Here is a 20,332-nt window from a genome sequence, read left to right as displayed (position 1 = left end):
TGCGTGCCAGGGAGCCCCTTTAGGGAGTGGGTGCGTGCCAGGGGAGCCCCTTTAGGGAGTGAGTGAGTGCCAGGGGAGCCCCTTTAGGGAGTGAGTGAGTGCCAGGGGAGCCCCTTTAGGGAGTGAGTGAGTGCCAGGGGAGCCCCTTTAGGGAGTGAGTGAGTGCCAGGGGAGCCCCTTTAGGGAGTGAGTGAGTGCCAGGGGAGCCCCTTTAGGGAGTGAGTGAGTGCCAGGGGAGCCCCTTTAGGGAGTGAGTGAGTGCCAGGGGAGCCCCTTTAGGGAGTGAGTGAGTGCCAGGGAGCCCCTTTAGGGAGTGAGTGAGTGCCAGGGAGCCCCTTTAGGGAGTGAGTGAGTGCCAGGGAGCCCCTTTAGGGAGTGAGTGCGTGCCAGGGAGCCCCTTTAGGGAGTGAGTGCGTGCCAGGGAGCCCCTTTAGGGAGTGAGTGAGTGCCAGGGAGCCCCTTTAGGGAGTGAGTGAGTGCCAGGGAGCCCCTTTAGGGAGTGAGTGAGTGCCAGGGGAGCCCCTTTAGGGAGTGAGTGAGTGACAGGGAGCCCCTTTAGGGAGTGAGTGAGTGACAGGTAGCCCCTTTAGGGAGTGAGTGAGTGACAGGGAGCCCCTTTAGGGAGTGAGTGAGTGACAGGGAGCCCCTTTAGGGAGTGAGTGAGTGCCAGGGAGCCCCTTTAGTGAGTGAGTGAGTGAGTGACAGGGAGGCCCCCTCTCTAGCCGCCGCCGCTCCCCCCCCCCTACCTCTCAGCAGACCTCAGGATCAGCGGCGACCCGACCAGATGTACGAGCGGGCGCTGGACGCACCCGCTCGATATGCGGAAGTGATGTCACTTCCGCATATCAGTGCGGGCGCTGGGTCCTAGCGCCCGCACAATTGGTCGCCGGCTCGCCGCCTGATCCTGAGGTCTGAGACTGTCAGTGACGCGGCGGCTGGAGGGAGCCGCTGAGTCTGACAGAGGGGGCGGCCGGGCGGAGATCCGTGGCACCCCAGGAAAGATTGGGGGCACGTGCCCCCCTAAAACAGGGCTAGCGACGCCCCTGCAGACAAACATGAAAATCTCTGAAGTTTGCAAAAGTATTCAGCCCCCTTGAAGTTTTCCACATTTTGTCATATTACTGCCACAAACATGAATCAATTTTATTGGAATTCCACATGAAAGACCAAAACAAAGTAGTGTACACTTGAGAAGTGGAATGAAAATCATACATGATTCCAAACATTAACCACTTGATGACCCACCCTTTACCCCCCCCTTAAGGACCAGCGTGGTTTTTAGTGATCTGTGCTGGGTGGGCTCTACAGCCCCCAGCACAGATCAGGGTGCAGGCAGAGAGATCAGATTGCCCCCCCTTTTTCCCCCCTATGGGGATGATGTGCAGGGGGGGTCTGATCTCTTCTGCCTGCGTGTGGCTGGCGGGGGGGGCACCTCAAAGCCCCCCTCCGCGGCAAAATTCCCCCCTCCCTCTCCTACCTGCTCCCCCCCGGTCATCGAGGCTGCACAGGACGCTATCCGTCCTGTGCAGCCATTGACAGGACGTCCCCTGTCACATGGCGGCGATCCCCGGCCGCTGATTGGCCGGGGATCGCCGATCTGCCAAATGTAAACAAAGCGGATTATTTCCGCTTGTGTTTACATTTAGCCTGCGAGCCGCCATTGGCGGCCCGCAGGCTATTCACGGAGCCCCCCGCCGTGATTTGACAGGAAGCAGCCGCTCACGCGAGCGGCTGCTTCCTGATTAATCAGCCTGCAGCTGGCGACGCAGTACTGCGTCGCTGGTCCTGCAGCTGCCACTTTGCCGACGCACGGTATAAGCGTGCGGTCGGCAAGTGGTTAAAGAAAAAAAAAATAACTGCAAAGTGGGGTGTACATAATTATTCAGCCCCCTGAGTCAATACTTTGTAGAACCACCTTTTGCTGCAATTACAGCTGCCAGTCTTTTGGGGTATTTCTCTACCAGCTTTGCACATGTAGAGACTGAAATACTTGCCCATTCTTCTTTGCAAAACAGCTCCAGCTCAGTCAGATTAGATGGACAGCATTTGTGAACAGCAGTTTTCAGATCTTGCCACAGATTCTCGATTTGGATTTAAATCTGGACTTTGACTGGGCCATTCTAACACATGGATATGTTTTGTTTTAAACCATTCCATTGTTGCCCTGGCTTTATGTTTAGGGTCGTTGTCCTGCTGGAAGGTGAACATCCGCCCCAGTCTCAAGTCTTTTACAGACTCCAAGAGGTTTTCTTCCAAGATTGCCCTGTATTTGGCTTCATCCATCTTCCCATCAACTCTGACCAGCTTTCCTGTCCCTGCTGAAGAGAAGCACCTCTAGAGCATGATGCTGCCACCACCATATTTGACAGTGGGGATGGTGCAGTATTAGTTTACCGCCACACATAGTGTTTTGCACTTTGGCCAAAAAGTTCCATTTTGGTCTCATCTGACCAGAGCACCTTCTTCCACATGTTTGCTGTGTCCCCCACATGGCTTGTGGCAAACTGCAAATGGGACATCTTATGCTTTTCTGTTAACAATGGCTTTCTTCTTGCCACTCTTCCATAAAGGCCAACTTTGTGCAGTACACGAATAGTAGTCCTGTGGACAGATTCCCCCACCTGTGCTGTAGATCTCTGCAGCTCATCCAGAGTCACCATGGGTCTCTTGACTCCTGCATTTCTGATCAGCACTCTCCTTGTTCGGCCTGTGAGTTCAGATGGACGGCCTTGTCTTGCTAGATTTACAGTTATACTCCATACTCCTATTTCTGAATGATCGCTTGAACAGTGCTCCGTGGGATGTTCAAGGCTTTGGAAATCTTTTTGTAGCCTAAGCCTGCTTTAAATTTCTCAATAACTTTATCCCTGACCTGTCTGGTGTACAACAATTATGCCTTTTGGATAATATTGCAAAAACATTTATACAACAAAATAAAAATGTAGCTCTTCCAACCAACATCTTTGCTCTATTAAACCCCCCACCATCTCTCCTCTGCCTGGCAGCTGGCCAGATCATGTTGGGATAACTTTAATGACCAAAAGGGAGGCGAGGCAGGATTGACCGTGACCCCCACCATAGCCATGCCTCCTTCAGTGACTGACAGCCATCCATTAACACTTGCAGTGAAACCTTTCCATAACACAGAATTTACCAGATTTAACACAAGCATTTTGCACTGCAGGTGGAACCTTTTAGCAATCCTCACAATGATGTGATACGATTCAAGTAAGGGTTGCAACAAAGTAAAATGCAATTTTTAAAAGGATTTGGTTGAGGTATGCAGCAATACTATCCCACCTCCATAAATCAGTTAGACAATAAACTACAGAGGCGCTAACACAGTAAAAGTATCAAGTTAAAAAGGTTTAAAATGAGGGGCAAGGGTGGACTTACCTCCCTGACAAAAACACAACTATTGTAGAAGATCAAGAAAAACAGTGTGGAGTCTTGGAGTAAGAGTAAATACTTGATACTTTTAGTCTGTTGGCACCTCTGTATTGTATTGTGTAGAGCACACATGGGGGACCCAGTTGAGGGGGGGTCCAAGTGATAATTGGTAGGGACAGGCCTAATCTCCCCTCTTGCTTTTTGAGTGGTTGCCCGGTCTTGGCAACCCATACTTGTGAGTATTATTCACTACAAACCATATTTACATTGTATTATCAATAATACACGTTTGGGGGCTCACGGTTGTCTACCTTCTTGTTTTACATATCTCCATAAATCAGTGCCAGAGAACATGAAAAGGGAATGTCGTTCAGCACTATACCTACACTGAAACTAGACATGTTACAAACGTAGGTGGGAATCAGGATGATACCATTTATTGGCCAACTAAAAAGAAAAAGGGTAAACTTTTGGCTAATAAGCCTACCTCAGACTCAAACCCTGTATACGGACAAGACGTTAGAAAATAGAGTTTATATACAGCAAAGTTCCAGTTATCCGGAACTTAGGCAACCGGAAGTCTCAGCTCACTGGCATGCCTGAGGGATAACGGGGGACTTTTGTTTTTTGGGGGTTTCAGGGGTGTTTTCAGCATTTTAAATACTGAGCCTCCAGCAACGTCTTGCAGCCTTCCTCTTGCTTCTAGCGGCTTCCATGCATGGCTTTTGGCGTGTCATGTGGCCTGATGCGGGTCAGGTGACCCGCCGGCTTTCATGCATGGGGAAAGCTGCTAGGAGCCCACTAGGAGTAAGAGGAAGGCTGTAAAATGTCGCTAGAGGCTCGGTGAGTATTTGGGAGAGGAGGTTTGTACTTTTTAGGCCGGTTGCTCAAGCTACCGGCAAGCACATGTATCTGGCATCAGGGGATCCCCAGGGACTCTGCTGTACATTGAACATCAAAAGGAGGTACAGCGGACGTTCAGATGTTTTAATTACAACATCAGGAGGGTCTCACCAGGATGTTAGCTAAGGTTAAGATTTAGTTATTTCAGTGACTTTGGTACTTACTCGGTTTCTTTTTTTGTAGAGCCATACTCAACCCCTACCTTGTGTTCAAGTCAAATAAACTTGCCACTGCCTTACCTTGCTCATTGCAGTAAGTGCAGGATCACAGGCAGAATCTAAATCTTGCACAAGAAGTTGAATACTGTTTGAAATCACTCTGAAAAGCATAATATGTTGATTAATTTCACACATGTATGTCTTACGAGGAAGAGCAAATGGCAATTACATACATGGTATTATTCAAAATAATAAATCCGAAAGCAGACTTCAGATTCTGTAAAAGATATTAAAATACATTTTTAACACCACTGATCTGATATTCATTTTTACTAATGCCAACACATTTTTACACTAAAAAATGCTGTCAAAATGAGATTATTAAAAAGAAAAAAAAAAACAAACAAAAAGCAGCATGGTTTAACTTGCCTGTAACGAACTCTTCAATGCCAAGTATGTTGGGATCTTTTTTGTATCTACTCACACGCTTGATGCATTTCCAGAAAACTTTATAATCAAGTAAATGGAGACTGACAGCCCAGCAGCATGGTGCTACAAAAATCCTTCCAAACAAATTTATACTGTTGGATGATGGATATTTGTGTGTTTTCAAAACTTTTTTTTGTTAAACCTCCATCAATGTGGCAGCAGTTAAAAGTCATACAAATGTTATATTCATTTTATAATCCTTAAAGCGAACCCGAGGTGAAAAACTGATGAGATAAACAATTATATTTATCCTCCTACTCCTAAAAATGACTTTTTTTTGTCATCCCAGAATTTTATTTAATATTTAAACATTTAGAAAGTAGATTGAATGTTTTGTTGTCTCTGCTTAGTTACAGTCTATTAAGTGTCCCTAAATGAAAATACATGAACTAGATTGACCCTTTTCTCTCTCCATCTGCTCTCAGAAATATGTAGAAAAATGTATTCTGCCTGGAAAACTTTTATGGCTGTAATTTTCTTATCAGTGATGGTTACAATATTCCCGACAAGCTACTGACGAGACAAAAGCTGCCACTTCCATCCTTAAAAATAAACTCTTTCAGGCAGCAAAATAAAAGTAAAACAGCATGGTTATTAATATGCTTTGTACTGTACATACACATGTTTATCTCATCATGCCACATGTCGTCTCGGTTACACTTTAAGCATAAAAATAATACGGTAATCTTTTCCTCCTATGCTGCACATAACAGACAGATGACAAATTAAAATCTAAATTCAAAGAGCTTGAGTTAATAAAATATTTTTTGTTCTCCATGAGATTTATGCCACCCTACTTCGCAGAATAACCACTTATACTGTACAGTCTTTGTAAACAAAGCAAAGTCAAATTATTAAAGTGAATCTAAATTTACCTTTGAAAACTGATATAACAATCTATATATATATAATAGAGTAAGTGCCTCAACCTTCAAGCAAGAAGAAGAAGTAGCGCCCTGCCCCCAGGGCCGGTCCAAGCAAGAAGGGGCTGGTCCAAGCAAGAAGAAGTAGTGCCATATCAAACCAAGGGCAAAGAGGGATAATTTGCATATTCAGTAGCAGTGCATTGTGGGTAACCCCAAATGTTCACTTATAGCTGAATTATTGCATATTTCCTTCTGTTTTAAGAAGGAAATTTACACCAAGCTTGGCTTTTTTTAGTAGGAAGGCTTTTTGGTCCCTTTTATCCCCTTATACATTCCGAGTGGTTTGGGTCACCCTGAGCTGCTTGGTTACTCTGTTGTATTGGTCTAAGCCCTATCTCATACAGCCTTATGAATCCCTGCTATGTACTGATGAGGACCAAATGGCTGAAATAGGCAGTCACATGTGGGTTTGATATGACTGTAAAACTTTTACTCACCTGAGAGTTCCCTCAGCCCCCTGCAGCTGATCAATGCCCTCGCCGTGTCTTGGAGAGCCTCCCGTCCTCGCCGGCGGCCACTTCCGGTTTCGCTGTCAGGACCCAACAGGCATGGGAACGTGAGTGATTCTTCGCGTTCCCAGCCACAATATTGCCCCCTATGCTGCTATTGCGGCCAGGAGGCTGCAATAGCAGCAGAGTGGGCGATATTATGGCTGGGAACGCGAAGAATCACTCGCGTTCCCATGCCTGATGGCCAAACCGGAAGTAGTCGCCGGGGAGGATCTCCGAGACACGCCGAGGGCACCGATCGGCTGCAGGGGGCTGAGGGAAGCCACAGGTGAGTAAATGTCATTTTTTGCCACACTTAAGGTTACCTTTAAAGAGAAACTCCAACCAAGAATTGAACTTTATCCCAATCAGTAGCTGATACCCCCTTTTACATGAGAAATCTATTGCATTTCACAAACAGACCATCAGGGGGCGCTGTATGACTGATTTTGTGATGAAACCCCTCCCACAAGAAACTCTGGTACCGCGGTACTCTGGGCAAACTGCCACAATGTAACAATGTTCACAGACAGGAAATGGCTGTTTACAGCTGTCTGTAACAGCCAAAAAGGCTAGGAGCAGCTACATAACCTGCCCACAGTAAAAATGTCACCATGTGATAAATGTCTGAATGTAAATCTGGGTGAGGAAAGATTTTACAATGAGCAAACACTGACTAAATCATTTATACATAATTATTGTAAAAATGAAGCACTTTTTTTATTACAATATTTTCACTGGAGTTCCTCTTTAAAGCTATAGGCTTGCTTAACTTACCAAGGGTGAAAAGGAATAATTTGCATATTTAGTAGCCGTGCATTGTGGGTAATCACAAATGTTTACTTATAGCTGAATTATTGCAGATTTTCTTCTGTTTTAAGAAGGCAAATTACACCAAGCTTTGATTTTTTTAGTAGAAGGTCTTTTTGGTCCCATTTATCCACCTATACATTCCGAGTGGTTTGGGTCACCCTGAGCTGCTTGGTTACTCTGTTGTACTGGTCCAAGCCCTATCTCATACAGCCTTATCAATCCCTGCTATGTACTGATGAGGACCAAAAGCCTGAAACAGGCTGTCCCATGTGGCTGTGTATATGGCTGTGTAAAATTTAAAGCTATAGGCTTGCTATACATCAGTGGTTCTGGATGCTTGCTTGGCCTACCAAGAGGGAAAGGGGTGATTTGCATATTTAGTAGCAGCGCATTGTGGGTAACCACAAATGTTCACTTATAGCTGAATTATTGCAGATTTCCTTCTGTTTTAAAAAGGCAAATTACACCAATACAGTGTGCGGCATTGCAGGAAGTGACGACAGTGGAACGCACGATGGAACACGGAAGAGGTGAGTCATCCCCGCCCGCAGCCTCTTACTAATAGTGGCGGCTGCTACTGTGCTTAAGCAGGAGGGGGACCCAGGTGAGAGCGACCCAGGTGGGGGTTCCTGCTGAGCTTAAGCTGGAGGGGGAGTGCACATGGGGGACCCAGGTGAGGAAGGGGGGGTTCCTGCTGAGCTTAAGCTGAAGGGGGAGCGCACATGGGGGACCCAGGTGAGGGGGGGGTTCCTGCTGAGCTTAAGCTGGAGGTAGAGCACACATGGAGGACCCAGTTGAGGGGGGGTCCAACCCCCCTCCCCGCCGCTGTGCCCAATACCCCGCCTTCCTTCCCTCTACCCTCTTATGCGGCGTATGCTACGCCGCGGGTCGGCTAGTAATATATAAAATGGTATACAATATATTTTATAAGCCAGGTGGAGTGTTCTCAAAGATTATGCAAAAATATGCTATTTGCGACAACAACAACAGAACATTATTTGGTGAATGGCACATTGAAAATTTTCCTCACAAACACTGAGCTCATTATCTTCCAATGTACCATGTTACCGTGTTTTTCGGAGGCGTTCATTCTGATCACCTCTCTTCCATAACAGTCTTATTTGTGGATTTTTCTTTTAATTACAGGTGTAAATGTACTAATTTTTGCTCAAGTCATGCAATATGTATAGTCTCCCTGTTGAAAAAAAAAAAAGTTTATTTCATGTAAAATAAAAGTTTATTTGGAGGACAGTTCTAGTAATCTTGCGGTCTCTATGCAATCATTTTCCTGTAAGAAGCTGCCCTTCCTCAGATGACCTGATTATATATATCATACACGATTTCTGGATGGCTAACCAAGCATGTCATAGAAGCACTGGAGAAGGAGATAAAGAGGAGGCAAAGAGTTTCAGTGCCTCCCAAGCCAAGTCTACTCTCTTTTCTGACCCCTGTAAACAATGAAAGACAAAATCCCCTCACTCACAGTTATACTGTATTCAACCTGAAATAGAAAATAAGGGCTATTTGCTATTAATGAAAGTTGTAGAGAGGAACTGACTTAAATGTTGTCTTCCATGGTGCCCTTTGCTGGCTCTAAACACCCGTGTCAAGAAGTGGGACTTATCTGCCAGAATGTTTCACCACTCTGGCTTCAGTGCAGACGCTGCCTCTCTTCTACTGTGACTTTCTCTACTTAACATTGTACATCTTCATGACTTTCAAAATGCCTCATGCTAGGATTTTTCCCATTTGGATATTTAATCCTATAGGTCCTGATTGCTGAAAAAGGGACTGCTGCTTTAATTGGGATTACAGCATTATTATTGTACAAAGCAAACAGAGGCGCCAAAATAATAAAAAAGGACTAAAATACTTAAAATAAATAAAGGAGGTAGTGGTGAACTTAACTCATCCAATCAGACACAGGGAACTGCTGATTAGACAGCCAAAAATTTTATTCACGCACTCCAAAGTTTTGTGCAATGCGTTTCACAGGCATGACCCTGCTTCATCAGGCAATAAGGTAGGAGAATATAACATCTGCAGATCAGCAATACACCCAGCACCTCTGCTGATCTGCAGATGTTATATTCTCCTACCTTATTGCCTGATGAAGCATGGTCATGTGAAATGTGTTGCACAAAACTCTGGAGTGTGTAAATACAAATTATAACTGACTAATCAACAGTTCCCTGTGTCTGCCTGGATGAGGTAAGTCCACCACTACCTCCTCCATTTGTTTATTTTAAGTATTTTAGTCCTTTTTATTCTTTTGGTGCCTCTGTTTGCTTTGTACAATAATATAGGCCACCCTTGGTGGAGGGGAGTTACCCCCTTTTTTCCTGTTCCACAGAGAGCCACTTCTTAATCCTGAGTGGGGTCAGGTCTAATCTCCTCACCTGCTTATACAGTGGTTGCCTTTGAGGTGACCCTGGTGAGTATTATTTACTTCCTTTACATATTTCATTGTTTCCATTACTTACTTCTATATTGGGCTCTCTGTGTCCCATTTTGTATTTTCCTACAGCATAATTAGATCGAATAATTCAACAAGAAAATAATAGTAGTTAGCTTCCCCTCAACAGAATAAATCAAAAGAACACACCAACATTAGAGGTTGTAGATAACGATAAAGGGTATTTGTATATTAAAATGAACATAACTTTAAATGTATGACCAATCTCATAAAAAGGTCAGTATCATATAGTCAGTAATTAAAACACAAACATCACTGTACTGTACAACATATATAATCAAGGCCTGATGCGCACTTCACGGTTACATAGAACTGCTTCTTCAGAATCAAAAGTAGTAGATCTGTGATGGTCATATGAAAAAAAAAAAAAACAAGTGATGCCATTGGCCAAAGCATCCAAAACAGAAAGTTATATACCGGTATGTCAAAGATATTTCCAGAGTCCACTTCACGGACTCAATAATAATGAGCAGGTGGGCATGATATGATACGGTTTCCGGTTTTCAGTTAAGATCTTTGTTCTCTTTGGAAGTCTATTTTGATGGGTTAGGATATCTCTACAGTACTAGTTATGTCACCTGATGTATTTTATATTGACCAACCACATACTGTATAAACATAGGCTTGCTTGTTGGTTCTAAATTATGTTCTGTGCCTACAGCCACACGCCTTTTAAACTCTGGTTATTTATCTGTATGATGTACTAAAATTCACTAAAAACTATTGTTGAAAAAAATACATAAATAATAATGACAAAGTCTCCATGCAGTTTCCAAGATGGAGGCCATGAAAAAGACCATAGGCATGGAAGATCGTCAATGGCATCTAGAGAGACAGCTGTTGATGTCCGGCAAGTGCAACAAATTCCAACAAGATTATATGTATTTCACAATATAGTGATGTATGTTTTTATTACTGACTATATGATATTGTCTTTTTTATGGAAATGATCACACATTAAAAGTTATGTCTTAATATGTATATATTCTGTAAGCATAAACCCTCAAAATATGGAGTCTACAGCATGTAAAGTATTTGACATGATCATTCTGCTTTCAACTGCTACAGGTACATGTGCTGCGGCAGCAGGGATAACCAATCTCCCAATTTGTTCTCTGTGCTATATGGTAGCAGAGACGTGTAACTCAGGATGCTCCAACACAGCTCTGCATGTTCTACATGAACAGGAGCTGCTTCATGTCCTGTAGCAGGTGGTTGATCTGCATAATCAAGATCAAGATCTAGTATACTTCTGCAGAAATACACCTTAGTTGTGATTGTGTTTAAGGATTGTTTTGTAGGACAGCTGGGAATACCCACTGGTACTGGCAGCAACAAGAAGATACAGACAGAAGAAACACCAATCAGTATAAACAAAGTAAATTACAGATAAGGAAAGCTTACGTGCTGAAAGTGTCCATCTCAGCTGTCAGGTTGATCCTTTCTGTCAGTGTCATGTCTACCTTTTCTTTCAGCTTCTCTTCCAGCTATTAAGAAAAGAGCATTAGGAAATTATCACAAGAACACCACAGGGGTTGAAAAGGAGCTTCTACAGAAGTAGGGCTATCCATGCTGCTTACTTGTTGTGTAGTGGCCAGACAGTACTCTGCGGTACTCAGTATACTGCATATCAAGCACAGCTCCTCGGTGGTAAACTTTGCCACTTCTGAACCTTCTTTTTCCTTCAAAAGACTGGTAATTGTCAGGCCCGTGCTACTGCTGCTGGTTCTAAACAAATTAATAGGAAAATTAAAAACAGACAATCAAAATATATAAAAATACATAGAAACAAACACATACCACACCTAAAGCATGCATAAATGCAGTTCGCCCAGCGCTGGAAAAGAGATTTTGCAACGAATTACAAATCAGAAGATTTTTTTTTTCACAGAGAAATACTATTTTGAACATTCTCCAAGATGTAACTTATAGAAAAAGGAGTGACTATAGATAGTAGCATAAAAGCACTCTACACTTAATTGTAGGAGCATTTAAGTTAACTCTTTGGCCTCAATTTACTAAACTTATCTCCTGTCTTTAATAACTCTTCTAGAGTTGTTACCATGGTGATAAGGCATGTAGTATTCAGGAAACATTTTACCTCAGGCAAGCCTAAAGTTAACTCTTCTGTCTTTAAATTAACTCTCCAATCCTTAAAATAACTCCAGAGTTAAAGACAGGCTGTTAATTGGCTGCATGTGAAAATAATTACAGAGGAGGTAAATTAACTACAGAAGAGGTAAATTAACTACAGGAGAGGTAACTTAAGGAATGAAGAGGTAAAATAACTCTCTCACGTGTGGAGGTAAGTTTTCTCTTGCCTTATTATCTCTAGCATGATCTTAGTGAATTGAGGCCATTAATCCTTAAAATAACTCCAGAGTTAAAGACAGGCTGTTCATTAACTGCATGTGAAAATAACTACAGAGGAGGAAAATTAACTACAGAAGAGGTAAATTAACTACAGAAGAGGTAAAGTAAGGAATGAAGAGATAAGATAACTCTCTTACTAGTGGAGGTAAGTTTTCTCTTGCCTTATTATCTCCAGCATGATCTTAGTGAATTGAGGCCATTGTCTGCCTGTGCATAGAATGTGGCACACTTTTTCATTATTGATATTTTTTGGTGCCAAATTATTTTCAGCACCCGATAAAGTGAATGACTGTGCTCATATGAAGAAAGTTTCACCTCTATTGATGGCATGTAATGATTTGAGGATTTGTAATTGACCACATACTATTTTTGCATTTATATTTTGGATTGTTCAGTAGTATACAGACTTATCACTTTCACTCTAGTCAGCTGCATTTACCGGATATACTAGAATACAAGTCGACCTCGTGTATAAGTCGACTCCAATATGCAACCCTCTTAAACTGGAATTTTGTATTGTCTCAAGTATAAGTCTACCTAGCAAAGTTAATGGCTGCACATATAGCTCAGGAGGTGTTAATGACTGCACTGCACACAGTATTGCCACCATTAACCCCTACTGGCCCTTAAGTGCAGCCACTGCCTCCTCCAGGCCCCCACGTGCTGCAATTATTCACTCCCTTTTATGCAGCCCAGTATTTCCCCCCTGCCCCTTTCCTTGTTAATGGTTGTGGCCAGGACTTTCAGACCTGTGTTTTCTTGGCATTTCCTTTCCTCAAAGTATCACTTATCTCAGGGTAAATTGCTGCAAATGTCACTATTAGTACACACGTTACTCAGTGTTGCCCGTGACTCATGTATAAGGCAACCCCTATACTTTTATGAAGTGAATCAGACCTAAATTTGTAGACTTCTACTGGAGTATATACAGTATTCACTTGTGCTGTACCTTTCCTAGCACACCAATTTTAATTCTAGTATCCATGCCTAAAGCAAGGCTTCACCTTTCTCGCACATATGATATGGTAAGACAAGACAACAAACTTGTAAATGAGAACATCAATACAAAACTTCAATTAAAAAAAAAAAAGTTTTAGACAGAGGAGAGTAATTCGAGGCCCTCCAGCTTTTATTGCATTATCTATCCTTAGTGGAAGGTTTGCACCCACTTTCTGTCCAGGAGACACAACATTAAGTTGGAGATGACTAGTGCTGAGCTCAAATTTTGCACATTTGCACAATGTAAGAAAAACGGAGCGGGTGGGGTACCCACTACCAACCCTATTTAACACCCCTTCCAACCTTGTATAGCTAGAAACTGTGTGAGGCTCTGCACTATAAGCTATACCAGCCCGCATGGTCCATGGGGGGAGGGCTTTAGAAGAGAGAGCCGGCAAAGCCTGTCCCCTCTGCTCCAAAGCCCTTGTCCCTACCCCATGCACAATTGCCAAATAGGGGACACGTAGGGGTGGAAACTAGCCAAAAACAAGCCAACGGGTTTGAGTATGGTGTTTATACAAACTACGCAAAAATACTTCTATATGGCTGACTAAAGGTGAGGGATGCAGACTGAACATAGTACAGCACTGGTACCAAATAAATATTTATTTTCATAGGTTTAGAAAAATACCAAAAGCATACAAAAATGGAAGTCTGGGTCACCCTAATTTATGCCGGAATTTCCATAATGCCAGGGAAGCTCATGGATCAAGATGCAATAGGTGGATCACAGAGAGATCATTATTTCAAAGACATGATTTTAATGTTAATATCATAAATATAATGTACACAATGCATACACTGATGACAAATAAAATATGACCAAGACAAACAATGAATCGTTTAAACAACAAGTAAAACTAGGCCCATGAAGGTCATATTTATCACAACACCATGGATGAAACCCGTGTGGCAGCTGAGAATGATTTAAAGCCATTCAATTACTTCTTGACATTTGTAAACAATCAGTAAATCTTTATTTTCCAGAGCAAGGAGCACCTCTCTGTCCACAGAATGTTTGCTTTGGAAGCAGCAGCTGTTATTAAAGGACGAAAGAAGAGCATAGTCCAGGTACAGCTTTTTCTGTACACATGAAGGAAAATCAGTTTCAGGAGTCTCTCAGTGGAAAGGAATCTGATGGTGTCCTATTGCAAACAGGAAAGAAATATACACCTTTCCAAGGAGCACAATAATCCTCAGGTCCCCCTCCTCCTCCCTGACAGGAATAAAGATTTATTGGGCTGCAGGACTACTACTACTTTTAGCAACAGACACCATGTGTGTGCAGAAAAAAAAACAGCTCATCTGTAGGAAACACAGCCGACCAGGCGACTTCCTTACTGCGCTCTACATATGTGGAGAATTTACAAGCCAGCTGAGCAATGAGACGTTAATACGCTGCCACACGACTCAGCTTTTGCTCGGTGAGAAACTCACACGCCACTGCTAAACTACTGCTTTGCTTCCATTCTCTAAATCTCAAAGTTGAGAATTAATTCAACAAGTTGCAGGCATTTCTTATATAGACACTATTAGTAGAAGGGAACAAGTGTTTGGGCATTTTAAACCAAGATAACCAGGCCCAAGACAAGGTTCTTCAGCACTAGAGACGGAGATTCTACAGGGAGTGCAGAATTATTAGGCAAATTAGTATTTTGACCACATCATCCTCTTTATGCATGTTGTCTTATGCTGCATACACACTTGAGATAAAAGTCTTTGGAAAAGGCAAGATCACAGACCAATTTTACCCCCTTCCATGTAGTATGAGAGCCATACTCTACACAGTCTATTCTATGGAGCTGAACTCCCCATCAGACAGAAATCTTTGCAAGATACTGCACACAAAGATGCCCTTACACATTCAAAAGATCATTAGCTGAAAAAGATCTCTTCCTGCAATAGATCCATTCCTGCAAAATGCATTCATAGTCTATGAGATCTGCAGATCATCATACACACCTTGTTTAGCAGGCAATCATCTGCAGATCAGATCCACCAGGATGGATTTTCAGATCTGCAGATGATTGCCAGATATGCAGATGAAGTCTGTTAAACAAGGTGTGTATGAGGATCTGCAGATCTCATAGACTATGAATGCATTTTGCAGGAATGGATCTATTGCAGGGAGAGATCTTTTGCAGATACTGATCTTTTGTGTCTGTACAGCATCTGTGTGTGCAGCATCCTGCAAAGATTTTATCTGATGGGGAGTGCAGCTCCATAGAATAGACTGTGTAGAGTATGGCTCTTATACTACATGGAATGGGGTAAAATTGGTCTGTGATCTTGCATTTTCCAAAGACTTTTATCTCAAGTGTGTATGCAGCATTACTCCAAGCTGTATAGGCTCGAAAGCCTACTACCAATTAAGCATAATAGGTGATGTGCATCTCTGTAATGAGCAGGGGTGTGGTCTAATGACATCAACACCCTATATCAGGTGTGCATAATTATTAGGCAACTTACTTTCCTTTGGCAAAATGGGTCAAAAGAAGGACTTGACAGGCTCAGAAAAGTCAAAAATAGTGAGATATCTTGCAGAAGAATGCAGCACTCTTAAAATTGCAAAGCTTCTGAAGCGTGATCATCGAACAATCAAGCGTTTCATTCAAAATAGTCAACAGGGTCGCAAGAAGCGTGTGGAAAAACCAAGGCGCAAAATAACTGCCCATGAACTGAGAAAAGTCAAGCGTGCAGCTGCCAAGATGCCACTTGCCACCAGTTTGGCCATATTTCAGAGCTGCAACATCACTGGAGTGCCCAAAAGCACAAGGTGTGCAATACTCAGAGACATGGCCAAGGTAAGAAAGGCTGAAAGACGACCACCACTGAACAAGACACATAAGCTGAAACGTCAAGACTGGGCCAAGAAATATCCCAAGACTGATTTTTCTAAGGTTTTATGGACTGATGAAATGAGAGTGAGTCTTGATGGGCCTGTGGCTGGATTGGTAAAGGGCAGAGAGCTCCAGTCCGACTCAGACTCCAGTAAGGTGGAGGTGGAGTACTGGTTTGGGCTGGTATCATCAAAAATGAGTTTGTGGGGCTTTTTCGGGTCGAGGATGGAGTCAAGCTCAACTCCCAGTCCTATTGCCAGTTTCTGGAAGACACCTTCTTCAAGCAGTGGTACAGGAAGAAGTCTGCATCCTTCAAGAAAAACATGATTTTTATGCAGGAAAATGCTCCATCACACGCGTCCAAGTACTCCACAGCGTGGCTGGCAAGAAAGGGTATAAAAGAAGAAAAACTAATGACATGGCCTCCTTGTTCACCTGATCTGAACCCCATTGAGAACCTGTGGTCCATCATAAAATGTGAGATTTACAAGGAGGGAAAACAGTACACCTCTCTGAACAGTGTCTGGGAGGCTGTGGTTGCTGCTGCACGCAATGTTGATGGTGAACAGATCAAAACACTGACAGAATCCATGGATGGCAGGCTTTTGAGTGTCCTTGCAAAGAAAGGTGGCTATATTGGTCACTGATTTGTTTTTGTTTTGTTTTTGAATGTCAGAAATGTATATTTGTGAATGTCGAGATGTTATATTGGTTTCACTGGTAAAAATAAATAATTGAAATGGGTATATATTTGTTTTTTGTTAAGTTGCCTAATAACTAATTATGCACAGTAATAGTCACCTGCACACACAGATATCCCCCTAAAATAGCTAAAACTAAAAACAAACTAAAAACTACTTTCAAAAATATTCAGCTTTGATATTAATGAGTTTTTTGGGTTCATTGAGAACATGGTTGTTGTTCAATAATAAAATTATTCCTCAAAAATACAACTTGCCTAATAATTCTGCACCCCCTGTAAAGTGCCCTCCCACTCCTGAATTGTGCAAGTGTAGTAGTAGATGTGGCCCCAGTATTAGGTAGGTCTCCTTATCCTCCAGTATTGGTAGCCCAATGTAACCCCAATATTAGGTAGGACCCACCCCCAGTATAGTCAGATTTTCCCCCAATATTGGGTAGCCCCTTACCCAGTTTAGATAGCCTCCTTCAGCGGTTTAGCTAGCTAAGCCCTGAATAGTGCCCGCCCAAGTGTAGGTAGCAGATGTGGCCCCAGTAGTAGGTAGCGTGCCACCCCTCCCGTATATGTAGCCAGATGTTCCCCCTGTATCAGGTTTCCTCCCTAACCATAAAATACACAAAAACTTGCGCTGATGGAAAAATATGCAACAATATGGTGCGCTGGCCACACCCACCAGTATAAGTGAAAAAGTACAAACACACACAATTGGCCGTGCTCACAGTTCATAAACTGGGGAAAGAAAATATATAATATCACCGTCCACAAAAGTCCTTTTACTCCCCTCAGGGATCAGGAGATCAGCAAATAGGACACTCCAGGAGCTGTATTCAATCCTCCAGTTCGAACCCTCATAATAAGCATGAAAGAGAAAAGAACATTGAAAGGATCATAGCGCGATCTGCTTAACAGCACATCCCTCCACCTTCCTAGTGCCAGAATCCACCTTCACCGTGTTTCTCTCCGTGCCAGGACACACTCCCCCTATGTGCCCGCACTCACCTAACTGGCCTCCAATTTCTCCGGAGGTAGGATTCTATAGCATAAGGGGGATGCGCAAGCTCACGTTGATCCGTTGTTCACTAAAACTAAAACAGCCTCATATAGCGTAAAACCATTTAATATACAGTTAAAAAGGTGGAAATACACTCACAAACGTCAGAAGTTTAAGCGCATTGTACATATGTGCCAGTGAGTCCCGGGCGCCGCCTACACACACGCTGCCTCAGGTCCTTCCGCGTCCTCCGAGCTACATCCACTGCCGGTCACGTGGGACGTGGCTCCGCCCAACGCGTTTCGTCAGTAATGACTCATCAGGGGCTAACGTATCCTCAATATGCCGGCCATTAAATTCAGTGTCTAACCCCACCCACACCCCACCCACAGGTCTACCCATTGGATAAAATCTAAGATCTTCAGCTTACGCGTGTGTCCACAGCGCTCACGGAATCCGTAATACAATATCATGTTTACACACCTCCGCCCCGCTCTAGGAATCCGTAAACCACACAATAAAACCCTATACAATTCCGTCTTACTCAATACATCAGAACAGCAATACAATATTTACCAATCCTATCCTTCATAGTACAGTATAATCCGATATTTCTGTATCTAACCTCCAACCCCCTCATCACGAACAGTACATCCACCCTATGCGAATTATAACATTGTGCTCTCCTAACAAAACTACAACTCCATCCAGAAATGCACAGTATAATCATTTATATCTTATTCCATTGAGGTGGGAGTTCCCACCTCAATGGAATAAGATATAAATGATTATACTGTGCATTTCTGGATGGAGTTGTAGTTTTGTTAGGAGAGCACAATGTTATAATTCGCATAGGGTGGATGTACTGTTCGTGATGAGGGGGTTGGAGGTTAGATACAGAAATATCGGATTATACTGTACTATGAAGGATAGGATTGGTAAATATTGTATTGCTGTTCTGATGTATTGAGTAAGACGGAATTGTATAGGGTTTTATTGTGTGGTTTACGGATTCCTAGAGCGGGGCGGAGGTGTGTAAACATGATATTGTATTACGGATTCCGTGAGCGCTGTGGACACACGCGTAAGCTGAAGATCTTAGATTTTATCCAATGGGTAGACCTGTGGGTGGGGTGTGGGTGGGGTTAGACACTGAATTTAATGGCCGGCATATTGAGGATACGTTAGCCCCTGATGAGTCATTACTGAAGAAACGCGTTGGGCGGAGCCACGTCCCACGTGACCGGCAGTGGATGTAGCTCGGAGGACGCGGAAGGACCTGAGGCAGCGTGTGTGTAGGCGGCGCCCGGGACTCGCTGGCACATATGTACAATGCGCTTAAACTTCTGACGTTTGTGAGTGTATTTCCACTTTTTTTAACTGTATATTAAATGGTTTTACGCTATACGAGGCTGTTTTAGTTTTAGTGAACAACGGATCAACGTGAGCTTGCGCATCCCCCTTATGCTATAGAATCCTACCTCCGGAGAAATTGGAGGCCAGTTAGGTGAGTGCGGGCACATAGGGGGAGTGTGTCCTGGCACGGAGAGAAACACGGTGAAGGTGGATTCTGGCACTAGGAAGGTGGAGGGATGTGCTGTTAAGCAGATCGCGCTATGATCCTTTCAATGTTCTTTTCTCTTTCATGCTTATTATGAGGGTTCGAACTGGAGGATTGAATACAGCTCCTGGAGTGTCCTATTTGCTGATCTCCTGATCCCTGAGGGGAGTAAAAGGACTTTTGTGGACGGTGATATTATATATTTTCTTTCCCCAGTTTATGAACTGTGAGCGCGGCCAATTGTGTGTGTTTGTACTTCCTCCCTAACCAGTTTAGCCTGGGGGAAGGGCTGGTATCCACTTTCAGTCTGGACCTGGTATCCAAAAGTGACCAGAGTTTCTCTCCTATCCTAACTGTATATTAAAAAATTAACCAGTCAGACTTCTTGATATTAGTAAAATGATACTAAAAATGTCATTAAGTTCCTAAAAAAAAAAAAAAAAAAAGACCTTTCCATGTAAATTCTTTCAAATATGCACAGGAAGCCTTGACAAAGCTCAAGACTACACAGAACAAAGATGTCAACTTTTGACATCAAAACCCAGCATGGGTTGCCATGCTTCAGACATGTTAGCTGAAATTAGGTTGAAAAGGAGTAAAAGCAGTAAAAACCTGTCAGAGGTTTTGCCACTACCCAAAAAAACACTGTTTCTTCCTGCTGCCTCTCTTCTTGTTAAGGGCTCGTTTCCACTATCGCGAATCTGCATGCGTCCAACGCATGCAGATCCGCACATGTAATACAAGTGGATGGGCCTGTTTCCACTGTAGCGTTGTTGAGGTGCGTTTTTTTCAGCGTGAAAAAAACGCACAAAAGAGCCAACGATTTCGCCTGCGTCGGGAATCCGTGCGAATCGCCGCTAATGTATTTAATAGTAAAAACGCATGCGTTTGTTACATGCGTTTTTACCCGCGATTTCGCACCTTTTTCAATTTTATTTAGCCCTGGCAGTGTCATGGTTAATTTCGCATGGCACCCTGCCATGCGAAATCGCAGGCGAAATCGCGGGTAAAAACGCATGTGGAAACGCATCCGCATGCGTTTTTACAAGCGTCGGAATGCGGCCGAAATCGCGTCGCAACAGTGGAAACAAGCCCTAAGAGATTTATCCACATCCTGTCTGAACATGAAGTGGAAGAAATTCTCACTTACAAGAACACTAAAAGCAGCAACGGGTGGAAGAGATTGTAATGCTTTACCACTTGAGCTGTGGATAAGTAAATATTT

The 20,332-nt window shown here is 43.2% G+C and overlaps 1 protein-coding gene across 1 annotated transcript in view; it reads right to left on the bottom strand.

Moving 5' to 3' along the window:
- The window catches only part of VPS53 (VPS53 subunit of GARP complex), a 176,960-nt gene that overhangs the window by 51,715 nt on the left and 104,913 nt on the right, over positions 1 to 20,332 (bottom strand). Inside the window, exons 15-17 of the mRNA XM_068268614.1 lie at positions 11,224 to 11,371; positions 11,048 to 11,130; positions 4,533 to 4,611 (exon numbers count right to left, since the gene is read on the bottom strand). Coding sequence (XP_068124715.1) covers positions 4,533 to 4,611; positions 11,048 to 11,130; positions 11,224 to 11,371 — 310 coding nt within the window. The remainder of the gene's footprint in view (positions 1 to 4,532; positions 4,612 to 11,047; positions 11,131 to 11,223; positions 11,372 to 20,332) is intronic.

This window comes from Hyperolius riggenbachi, chromosome 2 (genome assembly GCF_040937935.1).
Source record: "Hyperolius riggenbachi isolate aHypRig1 chromosome 2, aHypRig1.pri, whole genome shotgun sequence".
NCBI lineage: Eukaryota > Metazoa > Chordata > Amphibia > Anura > Hyperoliidae > Hyperolius > Hyperolius riggenbachi.
This window is presented reverse-complemented; position numbering and strand designations above follow the sequence as displayed.